At 43.5% G+C, this 16,817-nt stretch overlaps 1 protein-coding gene across 1 annotated transcript in view; it reads left to right on the top strand.

The window, feature by feature from the left end:
- Positions 1 to 16,817, top strand: part of WASHC5 (WASH complex subunit 5) — a 330,547-nt gene that overhangs the window by 30,528 nt on the left and 283,202 nt on the right. Inside the window, exons 4-8 of the mRNA XM_085604961.1 lie at positions 2,242 to 2,326; positions 2,557 to 2,657; positions 9,819 to 10,011; positions 15,311 to 15,463; positions 15,715 to 15,828. Coding sequence (XP_085461087.1) covers positions 2,242 to 2,326; positions 2,557 to 2,657; positions 9,819 to 10,011; positions 15,311 to 15,463; positions 15,715 to 15,828 — 646 coding nt within the window. The remainder of the gene's footprint in view (positions 1 to 2,241; positions 2,327 to 2,556; positions 2,658 to 9,818; positions 10,012 to 15,310; positions 15,464 to 15,714; positions 15,829 to 16,817) is intronic.

Consider the following 16,817-nt stretch of genomic DNA (forward strand, 5'->3'; position numbering starts at 1 on the left):
AGCACTCACTGCGCCACCCACTATCGTAGTACTGTAAAACATGTTGCAGTTCTGGCACTGAAGCATCTGATGCAGTTTAAAACCGCCATTTCGACCAGGCAAAACAAACCTTTAGCTAGGCTTAAACCTTCCTTTTCAATAAGTGTAAGCCACTCCAAGGGTAGGCCCTAAAGGCTTATAGGGCAGGGTTCACTGTCTTTAAAAAGTAAAACATGCATATCTAATTATTACATATCCTGGCAGTGAAAAACTCTTAAATTCGTTTTTCACTGTTGTAGGTTTATCTCTCCCATTGACTAACACTGGGTTACAGTATTACCTTTAATAAGCGTTAACGTCAGATTGGAAGCAGATAGAGAAGTGTTGTTTACACTAAATGAATTGTAATTGTGAACGTTCTTTTATGGTGATGTCGGATTTTATGTTACAATTTTTAAAATGCCACTTTCGGAAAGTTTGCATTTTTCTGCCCAAACCAACTGTGCCTTACTCGCATTGTGTTGAGTTACATGACTGTCAATGGCACTGCTTTTGTGGGTTGTGTATGCTTACAGACAGTGATACTAAGGAAGACTAGATGTGAGTGGGAGAGCGCCTTCCAACCAGGATGGGTAGGGAGGAGCTGCACCCTGCCCTGATTACATTTTAAAGGGCTCTGCCTGCAGCACCCACAAAGGAACCTGACACCAAGCCTGCCCTGCCTTTTGTCACCCAAGACAGTTTGGAGCTAAGACCAGGGGAAGGGAAGAACTAATCAGAACCAGGGTTGGCAGTAGGTAAGAGGAATCCCTTACACAAATACCAGCAACAGTATGAAAATAGGACCTTCAGAACCACTCATCAGAACACTCCTGAATGGAAGATTCAGAAGAAGAACTGCCTTGCTGCTAAAAGGATGTCCCTGCTGCTTGAATTACTATCTTGCTGTCTGTAGAGGGAAGTTTACACCTGCTTGCCTTAATCCCAAGCTGCCCAGAGTGACTCCAAGGGTCAGTTGGCTGACCTTCTGTGTGAGCTACAGGGACACAACAAACTTCAAGGGCCTCCCTGCAACTGCCCAGCTGACCAGCACCAAATGGATATACCTGGGCCTACCTGAGCCCAGCTGCTGGTCTCTGCTGGAATGACTCCTGATCCCCAAGAGGTGCCCCCAGGTCGAGACCCTTGGCTGGCATCAGCCTCCTGTTTAAGATAAGTTGAAGAAACAGAGTTTTTGGGCTCATTGCGAACGCAAAGTGACTTTATGCTGAGAATCATCGCCTGCGCGACCATCAACGCTAAGCTCCAGCGTGATCTCCTTTTGCATGGACAATGACCGTCAATGACGACCAGCAAAGCATCACCTGCACTTCGCACCAACAGCAACCATCCGCGATGATCGACCAACGCGAAGCTCCACCTTTTTTGCACTACAGCAACAACCGTACATGACACTCCACCTGCTCCTCCCGCCAAAAGCCTCTTCCTTGCGGCCCCTCCCATGCAAAGGGAACTGTCTGCACTGGACTTGAGAAGGTAACTCTTCAGCGGGGCTAACCTGGTCACTATACCGAACCCATGCTTCATCCATCGCGGTCGACCGAACTTGTGACTTCCCCCGGTCTAGTGCAACCAGATAACCACGAGTGGCAACTTGTACTTCTTAGTGCTATTTTTAACTAAAACTTTAAAAATTAATATCTTTGGTCCTCCTGATTGGATTTTTGTTGTGGTATCATTTTTTTTAATTAACATTTAGTCTGTTTATCCAAATTGGTTTGGGCCTTTCCTTGTGTTGTGTTTTGACTTTATTGCTGTTTGTTGCTGCATAAATACTTTACATATTTCCTCTAAGTTAAGCCTGACGTCTTTTGTGCTAACCTACTAGAGGGGTAAGCACAGGTTAATTTAGTGACTTTTGTGGATCACCCTGACCAGTGTTGTGTTTATTATTTGATTTGGGTTTCCACTCTTCTCAGCTAATAAACCAATTTCTTAGAATGAGGTCCTGTCTGGGAGAGTCTCTGAACTCCCAGGTCTCTCCCAATCCTTCGATATTGCTGGTAGATGACTCTGGAGTGGAATGATCTGAAGCACTGAGAAACCTATTGCGTTTGACTAAACAATCTTTACAAAAATCATTGATACTATTTGAAACATTTGCCAGTTTTTCTAAACCTGTATCTGCAAACTTTGATACAAATATAATTTATCATTTGTAGATTTCTTTTTAATATACCTTTTTTTAAAACTCATTTTCAGATATCTTGAAGATCTCAATGAAGGCGTTTATATCCAGCAAACATTAGAGACAGTGCTTCTTAACGAAGATGGAAAACAACTACTGGTGAAATGTTTTTGAATTACAGTCTCTGCTAATTTTAAATCACAGCCGCAATTTAAATCATATTTTGTGAACCACCTTTAATGTAATTTGTCCCCTGTGCCAAGGGTATTTAATATACTTTTGGGTAATTGCAAAGGTGGTCAAATTCATTTCAATCTGCTTTTATCATCCTGCACCATTCTTAAATGTCCTCTGTTGCTTACGTGCAGTAATGTCTTTTTCTCTCCTAGTGTGAAGCTCTTTATTTGTATGGTGTTATGCTGCTGGTCATTGACCAAAAGATTGAAGGCGAGATCAGAGAGCGGATGCTGGTTTCTTACTACAGATACAGGTTTGGTGTAGTAACAGCACTGATTTAGATGATTTTTATTTTTTTATTTTTTATAACATTGATGAAGTTGTCCTTGGCATGAAATTACATTGTAACTTTGTGTTTATCAATTGCACCCTACTTGCCCTTTTATCCTTCCACTCCATCTTTTTTCAGGTACATCAGCAAAAAGCTAAGCTTGGTATTCCTGATTCTTTACATTCTTTTTAAGTTAAACACACTCAGGTTAATTTGTTCTCTAGAGTCTTGCTGCTTCCTTCACCTATGTAGGTGTTATCATCATATTTTAATTATATTTATTAGGCCTTGGAAGGATTTACTCCCCTGTAAAACACCATGCTAAATGTATCACAGCATCGATATTTAAGGTCTGGCTACTGACAGCTTCAGATGGTGGCAAACACAGCACAACATTTAGGGTCGTTCTGCTAGCCTCCTTTCTTTAGCCATGGGCATGTTTAGGAGAGCCTTCTTCAGGCATTGGCTTGATTGGCCCGCCGTTATGTTATGTTAGGTTATGTACATTTGTAAAGCGCACTTTCACCCGGGAATGTAACCTGGTGCGTAGCAGGTGTGAATGTAGTCAAACCTAAGACCTAATGTAATTATTTAAAAAGCCAGGAGTGATGTAATGTAGTTCTACTATGAAAGGTTGATGGAGTTTGAATGATAGGATTCGAAGAAACGACAGTTGGGTGTGCCAGTTGATGGATGAAGTGAGAATTAAGCATATTATTGAATCTACTCTCGTGTGGACTTCATACTTTGTTACATTTGGCGACAAGCTTAGGATGCCTGAGGATTTGCTCACCTCAGCATTATGTGTTGCGAGTTGTGTAGTGTCTGCTTGAACAGCCGTACGACAGCGTGTAGAGGAGCAGCTGTTGCACCAGCAGTGTAGCAGCGTTTGGTTTCAAAGCCTCGTTGTTCCCACATCAGTGAGGTTTTGGAATCTGTGCGGTGGTAAAAGGGAGTGTCCACTGTGAGGCGCACTCTGAGGAGTACGGAATTAGGTGGAACGCATATTGGCCGTGTGTTTTATTTGGGTCTCTGATGGACCAAGTGCGTCATCATGCGGTGAGGAAACAAGCACTAGCGGCAGTGAAATCAAGCCGGAGTGTTTGTGTCTGCACAATGTCCCCGCACAAGGAAACAAGCTCAACCTCACCTAGAAACAGGACTCAGCTATGCGTCATCACATTGACGGCCATCATGCATGTTTTGGATGAAGTACATTTGGAGTAAACGAAACATGAACTTGCATGCCTAACTTGTCGTGGTTTGTGGGTCTTTGCATACCTTGCTCCACCAACGTGGGAGCGGTGACAGGCACACCCAGAACACCTAAAATGCTTGTCAAGGTCAGAGACAAGCACACCAGTTTTTTTTAAACTTGGGTTTGTGTACCTTACGTATCAACGTGGAAGCGGTGACTGGCACACCTAGATACTTGTCAAGGTCGGTGACAAGCACACCACCTGCTATACACTGATGTTAATTATCATAGCATCGGGTAGCAGAATGCTGGTAACATCAACACCAAGCCCAGTGCTGAAAACTGGTCAGCTGGATGTGCATTCACAACATGGCTTTATGATGTACTTCTGTGACTTGAGAAAGCTTCTACTACTTTTGCTGCATGTGCTGTTGGCTTTGTGTCGCTGTGTGTGAGGTACACTTGCCAGTGTCACTGCAGTGCTGCTTGCGGTCCCACATGCGTTCTATATTTATGGAGGAAGCTTGTACAGCTACTGCCTACATGGTCTGGTGTATAATTGAAAATGCAATACAGACCTCTTGGCTTTGCAGATGCTTGTTTTAAAAGGCTTAACATATTGGGATAGGTTTTTAAAGAATGAGTTCTGGATCCATTTGCCACCTCTAACAACGGACCTATACACTTGCTATGTGACCAACTGCCCCCCGACCCGCCCCTCCGGCTCCTTTTTAAGGACTTGTATTGCTGGGGGAAACTGGAAATCTCGTGATTGTGCAGACTTAACAGCCTGAAAATTAATTTTATGCCTAGACTATTATATGTTCTCCAAACTCTCCGGCTTACCCTCCCCATCATTACGTAAGCATATCCAGGCGAAAATGATGACTTTTGTATGGGGAGGTAAGTCACCGAGAGTGGCGGGTGCAACACTGAGCATGCTGGTTTCACAGGGTGGTTTGGGATTCCCCGACGTTTCAGCTTATGTTCTAGCAGCACAAGTACACCCCTCTTTGGACTGGAATCATGACCCCAGCAAGAAGTCCTGAATTCAGGTGTTGCAGGCCTTCTCCCTTTCCCCTTCGGCGGGGTTGTTATGGCCACTGATGTCTTTTCCGGCACAATCCCCCCCCTTGCTGCCTTCAACATTGTTGCTCTTGTCCTACAGGTACGTCGACGGTGGGTGGTCCCGACTTGCCCCTTCCGACTTACCCTCTGATCCTGATTTCATTTCAGGCGCAACTCATCCCAGTTCCTTTGGCTGGAAGATTTCTTTGACGATGGTGATCTGCGATCAAGGGATGACTTGATTGCCAAATTTGCCCTAAACCGACAACAGGGCTTCAAATTGACTCTTAGGGCTCTATCAATATCCACTGCCATTGACTCCTCCCAAAAACATGCCTATGTGTTTCAGTGGGAAAGGGATTTAGTTACAGAAATATCTGATGACACTTGTGGGGCCTAATGGCAGAGAGCGGCTCGATCGTCGATCTGTATCCGTTTATAAAGAGAAGGCCTATAAAGTACTGACCCATTGGTACCTAACACCTGTTCGCTTGTCGAAGTTGTTTGGGGGTTCTGATTTGTGTTGGAAGAGCTGCGGTGAGAGTGGAACCTTTTTACATACATTGTGGTAATGCCTCGTGATCCAGTCTTTCTGGGAGGAGATACAAAGCATATTGCGGACCATCACCAATGTCCACCTCCCACTCGAACCCCAAACGATTCTGTTGGACAATCTGGGGGCCAATAGAGTTTTCCCGTCGACGACCTCTCAGGGTCGCCTTATATCCCAACTACTATTGGCAACACGACTCTGTGTGGTGCAGTTATGGAAACAGACACTCTCTCCTTCTATAAATTTGTAGTGGGGGAAGGTTTGGGCTATCTATGCCATGGAAAAATTGACTGCTCTCATCCATGATAGGGTGGCTTAATTCTTCACCACCTATTTTAAACTACTGCAAAGGACATGAGATCTACATATGTAGATGTCTAAAAACTGTGCGCATGCGACATTTACATCCTGTCTTCTCCTGAACCAGATGATGGTTCTGTAGAAATGTGACCTTTGTGTGAGGGACTGGGGTGGCTGTTGTTATAGCTAATGATTTCCTTTGTATACGATTGTGTATGATTTGTTCTTCTCGTTATGTATGATTCTGATTTATTACCTCTGGCGACTCTGTGCGATGTGTCATGTTTACCTGTTTTCATCTGAAAATGCAAAATAAAATTGTTAAAATTAGGAAAAGAATGAGTTCCACCGGTGCATTCCATTGATATTTAAAGTTTGTGTGAGGCTCATTCCTTGGAAGCTTTCTGTGATACCTTAAACATTTGGGACCTCTGTCAGGTGCACAAGGGCAATCAAGCTCTTTATAGGGATCATATTGTAACAATGAAAGCCTTTCACCACTGTTTTCATTGGATTTGCCTTACTATTGAGCCTAAAACGATGCACCAAGTACACGTCTTTAACAGTTGACCCTCAGGTTTTGAAAGCAAGCAGTCCAGGGAGGTCAGAACCTTAGTAAGGTATAGAATAATCATTAAACTTTTGTCTATCCAGTTGTTTTACAGAAAGGTCAAAGTGCAACATTATTGTGCACTGCATTTGCGGAGTATTCGCTATGGAGAGTAACTAGCTAGTATTGGCTTAAGCGTATTAAGTATGGTTTCATACAGATCTAGCTAATGCAGGATAAAACAAGTTATTGTCTATGGAAATGGTGGAAAAAGAGCTCCTGACACTCGCCTGAATTGAGTGTCGATAGTTGCCCTCACCGCCTCAAGTGAGTATGGCTAGGTTGTTTTTAGAGCATAAATGATCACAGTTAATTTGTATCCCCACAATGCTACTTTCCTACACTGTACTTCTGATAGTCTTTTGCAGAAAGACCCGCTCCTGCTGGCTGGGTTATGGGCTGTGTCACTCCCAGTGGTGTGCGATCCTATTCCGCTCACTAATGGAGACAATACTGACTGCCCCAGCCAGGATTACACTGTTCCTGTCTGAGACCTCCACGTCTTTGTGCAGGCACATGCCTCTGGTTGATGGAGGAAGCCTGTATGAACACAGGACAAGGGTAGCAGCACATCTCTAGGGGTCGGGTGTATGTTCTCGGTCAGGGAACTTCTTGGAGCTCAAACACAAGTCCGCCAGTTAAATAAAGTTGAGAGCTGCACACCTAAAGTTTTGCCTTGGTATCAAGGAGTAGGTAGGTTTAACCGCTGAAAGGAGTTGCAATCTTGAAGTAGCATCAAGCCTTCATAGGTGCTCACTTTATTGCATGCAATGGTGCCTCCATCAGCCCCAGCAACAATCTGTCCACTCATTCCCTAAAGGCAATACGAAGACCGCTCTTCCTAGCAGGTTATAGAAGTTCCAGGTTCCTGTTCCTTGACCCAGCACAGAGAAGGTAGCAGACCGCTACCCCAACCTTGGAGCACAGACAAGGTTGCCTGTTTTGCTCCCCGAGTACTGGTTGCTAAAATGTCTTGTCGCACAAACTGGTAGTTTCTGCCCCATACTTCTACAAAGTTTGCAGACTAAGTTTGTGTATTCATCAATTCCAGCTGTGGGACTGCTTTCAGACAGTTCCTTACTTTGGTGTATTCATCATAGATTGGTCACGCCACAGTCTTTGTCTTCTAGTGTCATCAGGAAAGTGGATGGGGCTGGGAGCTCTGTGACGGGGGACTCAAAAACGATAGGTAAAAAAGAGGCTGAAGGGGTCCCACTCAGCTAACTCTCAACCTGTTGGGGGTAACATCTGTGTGGAAGAACAGATCAGGAAAGGGGCAATGGCTATCTCTCCACTGCAAAATGACACATTTTCCCAATACTCCACACCCTGAAATGCATATTGCTGTTGGGTAAACTCTGTTCATCTTTGATATCACTCACTTACAGGACATCAAAGTGGATTCCTTGACTGCCAAAGTCAGGTACAGCACATGCACTCTGTTTATCCTACTGCACACACAGATGGCAATCACAAATGTGCTATCCATGTCCTACGTGGAAGGAGAGAAAGACCTATGTGCAGGGGAATGACAGATTAACATAAAACAAGATAGGTGAGACCGTAAGTCTCTCTGACAGGTGACGGGTAAAAGGACTGTTCTGCCATTATAATCTGTTGTTGCCACCACACTCAGCCCACTGAATTGGGTGTAGCCAAGCGGCGTAAAGGATGGTGCTGTGGTGTGCCCCGGTAGCCCGACTCTGGGTCACATTCCTTGCCACAGTGGACCCTCAGTGTACATGTATGGTTGTTGTGCGTACTAAGGATTAAAACCAAAAATCACCAGAAACTTGCTGTGGGAAATTCAGACTGTGGTATCTGTTCACTCTAGACCCACCTGAGCAAGCCATATATAGCTGTCCTTGTGTCAATGACCTGCAAAATCCTAAATTACTTCCTACCCACATGCATCTCACTGCATCAAGCGATACTAAATAAAATAAACCCCCCATCCCCCATAACCATCACAACTTCATCTTTGTATAGAGCCATCTTTCTCTCCTCAAAATCCTTAGGAAGGTCATCATACAACAATTATATCATTAGTTTATCCTGCACAACCTGTTGGACATGTGACAAATCAGATTCTGTCACTTCCAACACTGACACCGCATCACTCAATCACTCAATCACATCGAAGAATTATCTGTGACTGCGAAGCACCCATCCTCCTCCAGTTATCTTCTCTATTTAAAACCATTAACCAGCCTACATATCTATGTAGTTTTTATGTGATCCGATTTTATCCTGGGTCAGATCTTTCTACTGAATTGTTAGTCATGTATGTCTGAATGGCAATTGCAATGGGTCTCCAATACCATGCAGTATTGGTTTACACAATATGGTAATGTGGTGTTATTTATGCACTTCTTAATATAAGTTATTCCTCTGTTCTATGCTTACATCTGATTGTCTAGACTATTAGATTATTTTGTTTCCATGGTCCATAAGATACAAACCCAGCATCGTATGGAATAAATTAGCCAGAACCCTGTACAAACAACTCTGTGCAGACACACCATATGATTAGATGTTAACATGCTCCCAAAAGTACCCATTTCTTTGTCACAATTGTATATAGCACAAATCAACCCTTTCAGGGTGTAAGTACATTTTGCAAGTAAAACAACGTATGAGAGCAGGAACCTGCCTCACAAAGGACTTGAAGAAACACTAAACAGTTAGATGGAACCGCAACAGAGCAAAGTGGTAGAACAATGGTGAGATTGGAATTTTGCGGAACAGTTGAACAGCAGGTTATAAGAGAAGAAAAAAGGACAAGAGGTTTGATAAGTTTGGAGGATAGAGGGAATGCAGTAGGTGAACAGAGAAGCGACAAAAGCGAATGCAGAATAAGCCAACAATGAAAAGAAACCATAGCGAATGGTGGGACAGATAGCAGGCAGGGTGACGGTTGACCATGAAAAGAATAGGAAAATGGGGGTGGTCCCACTGTAGGAAAAACATGACAGATTGATGACTTGACAATGAAAAATAATTGAAAATAACAGAGTAAACGGAACAATGTACACACCCAACACAACACAGATAAACCAACTGGGCAGACATTCCTAGGTGGCTGGTCATCCTGATTTAAGTCGAACTAGGAGTTTTCACCCGTATCGGGATTACATCTTCACACATTTCACACCTTTTCCTGTGCACTAATTTTGCTTACGTTTCTCTCCGGTTGGTGGTGTATTAGTTCTATAAATAGATTGTGAAGAGATTTATTTCATTTTCGTAGCAGATGCAAATTAGTGGTAACATATTGATTCACCACCGACAAGACCTCGGAATAGTTTGCCACCTAATATGGACTTTATTCTGTATTTTTGCTCAAACCAAATCACTTAAGTAGCTGTTAAAACTAACCTTTTATCATTTTGATGGTTTCTTTTATTGCATTAGTGCTGCTAGGTCATCTGTTGACTCGAATATGGATGACATCTGCAAGTTGCTCAGGAGCACCGGCTTTTCAAGCCAGCCAATAGCTAAAAGGCCTGTCAATTATCCTGAGAGCTACTTCTCTAGAGTGCCTATTAGTGAAACCTTCATCAGCATGGTCATCGGTCGATTGAGATCCGATGATATTTACAACCAGGTAAAGGCACCAAATGAACTTGTGAGCAATGTTTAAATGTATAATTGCATCTGACACTACCAGTAAACCATCTGAAACGTCTGGGAATAAACATGCTGTTAACATTTCCTTCCAGAGTTCTTTGGTTCTCTCATTGAATACTCCGCTACAGAACCCATTGAAATAGTAATTTACTGTGGTACAGCCAGTCGGTGAAATGGAACAAATTAGATCTCGCGTACTCTGGGGGCTTTTAAAAATGTGAACGCTTTAATATGAAGTTAAATAAATATGTTCTGTTATTGCAAGGTTCAGTTTCATATTTATTTTATTTTTCATAGACCATCAACTCAGAAAAGTAGGTATTTAATATGGCTGATGGAATTGGTGGGCTGTGATTACATACATATTTAAAATAAGATTACAACCTCCAGCTGTCCCCTCCCTTGACGAACCACTGTCGCCTTAATGTACATGAAAAGCAACCATCCCATATTGTATATAACCACAATGTATGACATCTTTGCATGATTGTGATTCTGTAAAACTTACTCAGACAATGATTTCCTGTACGCACTGACCAATTTCTTTGTATGTAATAATAAAAAAGAGTTATAAAAAACCAAAAATACAATAAGACTACAGATAGTAAAATAGATAATGGTGTTAGCTGATACAATACATGTGGGGTATGCAGGGACCAACATGTAGCCAAACAGTGTTGAGGACTGCAAAGGTGACGCTCAAATACCCAGGGTCTCCACTGGGTGACTAGTATTATAGGATATCGGAGCAGATTAGGAACAGTGATATTGAATATTCAAGGACAGAAAGATGGCTGCTTAAGACAGATGCAAACTTCAAAGGTGATATATACTTACCTGTGCTTATGGTATAACCTACGTTATACCATCCTCCCTCAAAGGGCATAAATAAAGTATTTTTTTCTTTACTATCAATACTTTAATTGAAGTTTTAAAAAAAAAAATGCACTTAAGTGCATAATAGTCTAGCCTTTGCTGCCTTAGACTTGCAGTTTTGAAGCTCCGCATACCCAGCTCCATGGTACGTTTTATATTGAGCCCAAAAGGTTCAGTGGTTTAGCGCTTTTTCCAGGATTTTAACCAGCAGCTGGAGTGTTACACGCAAACCTTGTTAAGTGGTGCAAAACCTGCTGCAGTATCTCCAGTTAAAAGAGGTAGTATGCTACAAGACCCTCCTTGAGGGTGAGATTTGCCAGCAATATGCTCAACAATTGTATATGCTTTGAGTCCAGTTTCATCGTGTCCCCGAAGCTTTTATCTGAAGATATACCTCAGAGAGTTTTATGCCTGCTAGCGAGATTTGTGTGTAGCAATCCAGCCGCAAGTGCAAATCTTGGACAGGACACTTCAGTGTCAATACCTTTTGAGGGCGATAAAAAGATATCACTATGTTGGGCCATAATATTTTTTTTTTTTTTTTTTTTTTTTAAAACCTTTATTTATCTCTGTGTACAAGACAAATACGGGCCTACAACCATCCGGTCGGCCTCGACACTTCTGAACCTTGATAGCAAAATATACGTCCACCCGGTGGCCCGGCAGCACATAAAAGCATACAACCTATGTTACAAAAATCCACATGCACCGGGTGGCAGGAGACAGTAAGGTTAATTTTAAAAATTTTTAAATGTAAGGAGATACAGAGCTAGAACGGATCAGTGTACAGAACAAAACGATCATGTGATAAATGGGTAACAGCCACCAGGAGAGTCAACTAACAGTGAACACATCTAAAATGGCGGCACGAAACTAAATACCAGGATATAGATATGCAGCGAAGTGTGCCTCCCCGCCGCTACCCTCCTAACACCAGTCCCCCCCACTGACCCTAGAAAAAGACGTAAGAAAAGGACGGAAGAAAGAGAAGAAAAGAAGGCCCATAGAAACAAAAAACGTATCGAAGAAAACCCCCCACCCTACACGCATGCCGAGGCTATGGCCTACCCCCCCCTAGCTACGTGTCTGTCGCCCCATAGAAACCCGAAATGTAGAAGTAAGAAATGAAGAAAGGAAAAAAAAAAACATAAAATCACGGTTGAACCCAGGGAGAAAAAGAAGAGTGCACTACCCTACTACTCCCAGGGAAAGGAAAAGCGGGGAGGAGCCCACCCCACTGCCGAACTCCCGGACCCCCGCGCCGCCCATACATCCTGCGCCATGTACAGCACAGTACCAAAAGACCCACGTAAACCCAGTGGTCCCGAATCGATAACACCCAGCACTTCAGCACTGCACAAGTCCTCCCCCCGGCAGAAGAAGGAAACAGGAGGCGAAATCACAGCGACATGTAACAAAAACAGGTCCTTAAAAACTACTCAGCCAATATTGCAAAACGTGTATCAGTCCAGGTCCCCGTCTGCCAATCCAACCAAAGCGACAACGAGCATGCCATCACCCCTGTCCGGACCGGCAAATGTGATTCAGGCCCGTCCATTGCTGCGAGTCACCTTCAGCCAGGACAAAGAGACAAGATGGCCGCCCTCGAGGAAAGGGGACAATGAAGACGTATCGTAACGCAGGGTCCCAAACGCAGCAGTAACATGCCACAGTAGCTCCGGCGATAGGTGCAGTCAGGGTAACATCTGGCAAGGGAAGTGAAAGGCTAGGTCTCAACAGGTAGTTCGTAGGTAGAGTCACAGCGTTCAAAATGAAGGGTGTCCCTGCAACTGTTTCCGCGTCGATGGATTGACGCGTTACATTGTAGCCAGGAGGACTCCGCGCCACCGTCCCTCCGCTCTGCAACATTGTTTCACCTCCAGGAGAAAACATGGGCGGTGGGGGATCCTCCAGCCGGGAACGTCCCGTTGCAAACAGTGCCTCATCGATTCTCCGGGTCAGCGCCCGGCAAGTACTCTGCATTGCCACCTCTAACGCCACGAGGGCGGCCAATACATCCCCACAGGTCGGGTCTCTCCGTGCCAAGCATCGGTCCGCACTATCCCGCCGCTCCTCCGATGCGGCAATCAGCTCCGGGGCACATGGGCGCGCCGACACTGCGAGTCCAGGGTCAGCCAGCGTCTCAGCAAGAAGAGCAGGCGCCATTGTCATCTCCACTGCGGGCAATTAGTGGCGGGACAAAAATGACTATGTATACCGGAGATCCGAGGATGTAGAGACCGGAAAAGGCTTTGTGCTCCACTCGGGAACTGCACCGGGCGAGAGCGTCCCACGGTTACCGCGAGGACCGGCCGTTCGCCGCAGGGAGACGCTTCAAAATGGAGTCCGCTCGCTTTTCTTCAGGGTGGAGGAGGAGAGCTAGTATTAGGGGGCTCCAACGTCGTCCACACCACTGCCAGCGCGCGGGGGAGTCCGACCCGGACGTAAGGGTCTGACTCCAATCGCACAGCCAGCGTTTTCACCCCCGCGGCCGCTCGCAGTTTTCCAGCTCAGCACCCCATCCACATCCCTCGGCGTCCAGCGGCGGCCATCTACGCAGGGACCAGTGGGAACACCGAAGGTCGCGGTAAACACCGAGTCCGCTGCCAAACCCGCCGACAAAGGTGTCAGGAGAACGCCAGTCACTTCAGTGCCGGTAATCCGCGGCGGTAGGGCGGCGCAGGTCAGGAGAATTGATCAGGATTAACAAAGGAAGCCAGACGGTCTACGGAGCCGGGAGCTCAAGCGTCCGTCCCGTCGGCCATCTTGGCTCCTCCCTTGGGCCATAATATTGTTGGGCATATGGAGCTTCAAAACTGCACGTCTAAGAGTGTTTACATTTTTGTTGGCATTATATCAGGATGAATAAAATCCAGTGAGCTTTAAATGTTATCAACAGGAACAGAGTAAGCATTGGGGTTCTCCTAAAGTGGTGGCAACATCCTAATGGATAAATAATGGTAATTTTCAGTAATTTGTTTACAATGAATCACAGCAAAACATGGATGGTGAAGTGTATCTCTCAAACATTGACAAAGCATAGCAGGTTTGGCACTTGTTTTGTGATGCTATTCTGCAAGCTCATGCAGAGTAAGCACACAATGCAACTCCAAAGCAGACACCTGTTTCTCCAATGTGTGCCCCAGTAGTGAACCCATTCAATCAGTGCTGTAGTGTTTTTGTTTGCTGGTGTTGCTTTGTTTTCTCTTTTCAGCTCTTTGTCGCAGGCATATCAATTCTTATCCATTTCAGTAACCCTTGCCAAGCTGACCTCTCAGCTGTGTTGATATATCTGATCCAAATCTCAGCTGGTACCATAGATCATCAGTGCCTCTCTTCACAGTGCTTTTTTTTATCTGCAGTCTCCTTTCTTTCGAAGCACACACATCCAGAGACCACCTCTGCACCCACTTGCCTCGCCTGCTTACCTTTTAACACCTGCTCTTAGTTCCTTGTGGCTCCTCCATGCCCCCAAAAGCCCACCATGGCCACTGTCAGTGAAGCCCCACCAGATGCCACTGGATTCACACCAGTTCTCACCAAGTGAACCCTGTTTTTAGCTCCCATTGAGTTCCACCGAAACCAAATGCTCGCTAGCAAATACTGTGCTGATGGATTTCTTTGCAATCAGAGCCTCCTTCTCTAGAACCAGAGCACAGGTCTCTCCCTTAAATCATTCTTAGTGCTTCAGTTGCCACTAAAACTTAAATGAGACTATCCTAGAGCTATGCCATTTGAATATAAGAATTCAGATATGTTGGTTTACAGAGGAAGCTGGTCCAAATGTGGGCAGTTGTAGAGAGCCAAAAGCAGCCATACATTCCTGCTCCACTATTTGTGCATGCATCTCACTACATACGTTTTATGCAGTACATTTTGCAACTGTAAGTTTTCTTGTGATTTTATATGAAATTCCATTTAAGAACAATTTGGAAGAAACGGAAAGAAATGACACCTTCCTAAATTCAGAATTTTGTCTGAACTCCCCTTTCTTTCTTTCTTTCTTTCTTTCTTTCTACCTGTCTCTTTCTCTGTTTCTGTGTTTTATCTCTCTTCACTGTCCACTTTCAGCATTCCATTCACAGCATCACATGACAATATCCTCCTTTCTAGCACATACCATGTTACATCTGTCAGCCCATCTTACGCATTACCTATGTACATGTTCTAGTATTATTGAAATATTGAATTTTCGGAATCCAGTCACCCATTTTAGTCTAAACTTTAAATGCACCCAAAATAGTCATTCTTATTAGTCAATTTGCCATTTTGTGGTGCCAGGACATGTGTCCAAAATAAAATGGTTCAGAATTTAACGCTCAATGTTCTTTTTAGACCAGGAATTAAAACAGGCATTGAATGCTTATGTTTTGTACTTTTCTTTTTGTCATGTGTTTTAGGTCTCTGCTTATCCACTGCCAGAGCACCGCAGCACAGCCCTCGCCACTCAAGCTGCGATCCTGTATGTGGTGTTGTACTTCCAGCCTTCTATTCTTCACACCCATCAAGCCAAGATGAGAGAAATAGTGGATAAATATTTCCCTGATAATTGGGTTAGTTAGTTTTATTGTTGTTAAACTGATTTTATGTTGAAAATAGCCATTATTAATTTCTGCAGTTAACAATAAATGTACATAAAATAAACCAAAATGTTTTTTGAATGTGCACTGTTTGTCTCAAAAACCACATATATTAGTTTTTTTATCAAGACTAATAACGTAGACAAAATATTTGTGCATAAAATGTAATATTAATTATGTCAGGCCAAGCAATTAGTGATGTTCTCTTTTTCTTTTTTAATCAGATCATAAGTATTTACATGGGAATTACAGTAAATTTGGCCGAAGCTTGGGAGCCTTACAAAGCTGCAAAGGTTGCACTAAATTACACATTGGATATTGCAAATATCAAAGAACAGGTAAGGATCAGATTTAGTGTATTCATTGGCAAATTCTGTGATTTCTATAACGGCTAATGAGCAATGTGCTCTGTGGTTCTACCGCAAGGTTTTTATGTTTGCTGCACAATAACATTAAGTTCTGTATTTTAGGTTTGGAGTTTGGCTAGTCGGTTTATTAGACCAGCATCTGAAGCAGCATCTTATTTGATTGTTTGTGCTATCATTACATTGAAATGGATTTGCTTTTAATTTGCCAGCTTTTATTTATTTTTAAGTGCTTTTATTTTGTCCAGTAAAACCTTTCAGTTAGCACATTTTTAGTTAAATAAGAATCCTAGGTTTGTTACATTTGCCTAAAACGTTAGCAGGAATCATTATTCCTAAGTATTCGCTGTCTACCTGGTAATTCTTCACTTTAGAATCTTTACAAAATGTTGATGTTTCACATGACTGTACAGCTACTCTTCTCCCACTATTCTTTACTTTGTGTCTGATTCATAAAGGCCAGTGTTAAATGTTAGAAACGTGATCTTGTAGACTTATTACTACATGAGTAGCGTGTTACTCGCCAAAAAAGCGCTTCCACGCCTCGTCAGGGTTAGTAAGCACTATATAAATGCAATTGCAATACAATACATTTTGAGTAGATTTCTAACAATTTAGGGATTCACCTAAATACCCTGAAGTAATTTGTGTCCGTTTTAGATTTCATAAAGTGCACCAAGCCGTAGAACTTACACCATGTGGGACATTTTGCATCTGTAATTGGAAGTCAAAAGAGGCATTAGCAAAGGTCATTTATGTGTCATATTTGTCTGTAGAGCAATTTTCTTTCCCACATACACCAACATTAATTTGAGAGTGTTTTGCCCCCTTGTTGACCATCAAAATGTATTTACTCTTGCCTGTGATAGGAGCAAATTTACTTGAAGTTTCACAGTGGAAACCTGTAAACCTGTAACAATTGCGGGTTTTCGCCTTCTGCTGAGTGCACCAGTGCAGAAATG

This window comes from Triturus cristatus, chromosome 5_1 (assembly GCF_964204655.1).
Source record: "Triturus cristatus chromosome 5_1, aTriCri1.1, whole genome shotgun sequence".
In the NCBI taxonomy this organism is placed as follows: Eukaryota; Metazoa; Chordata; class Amphibia; order Caudata; family Salamandridae; genus Triturus; species Triturus cristatus.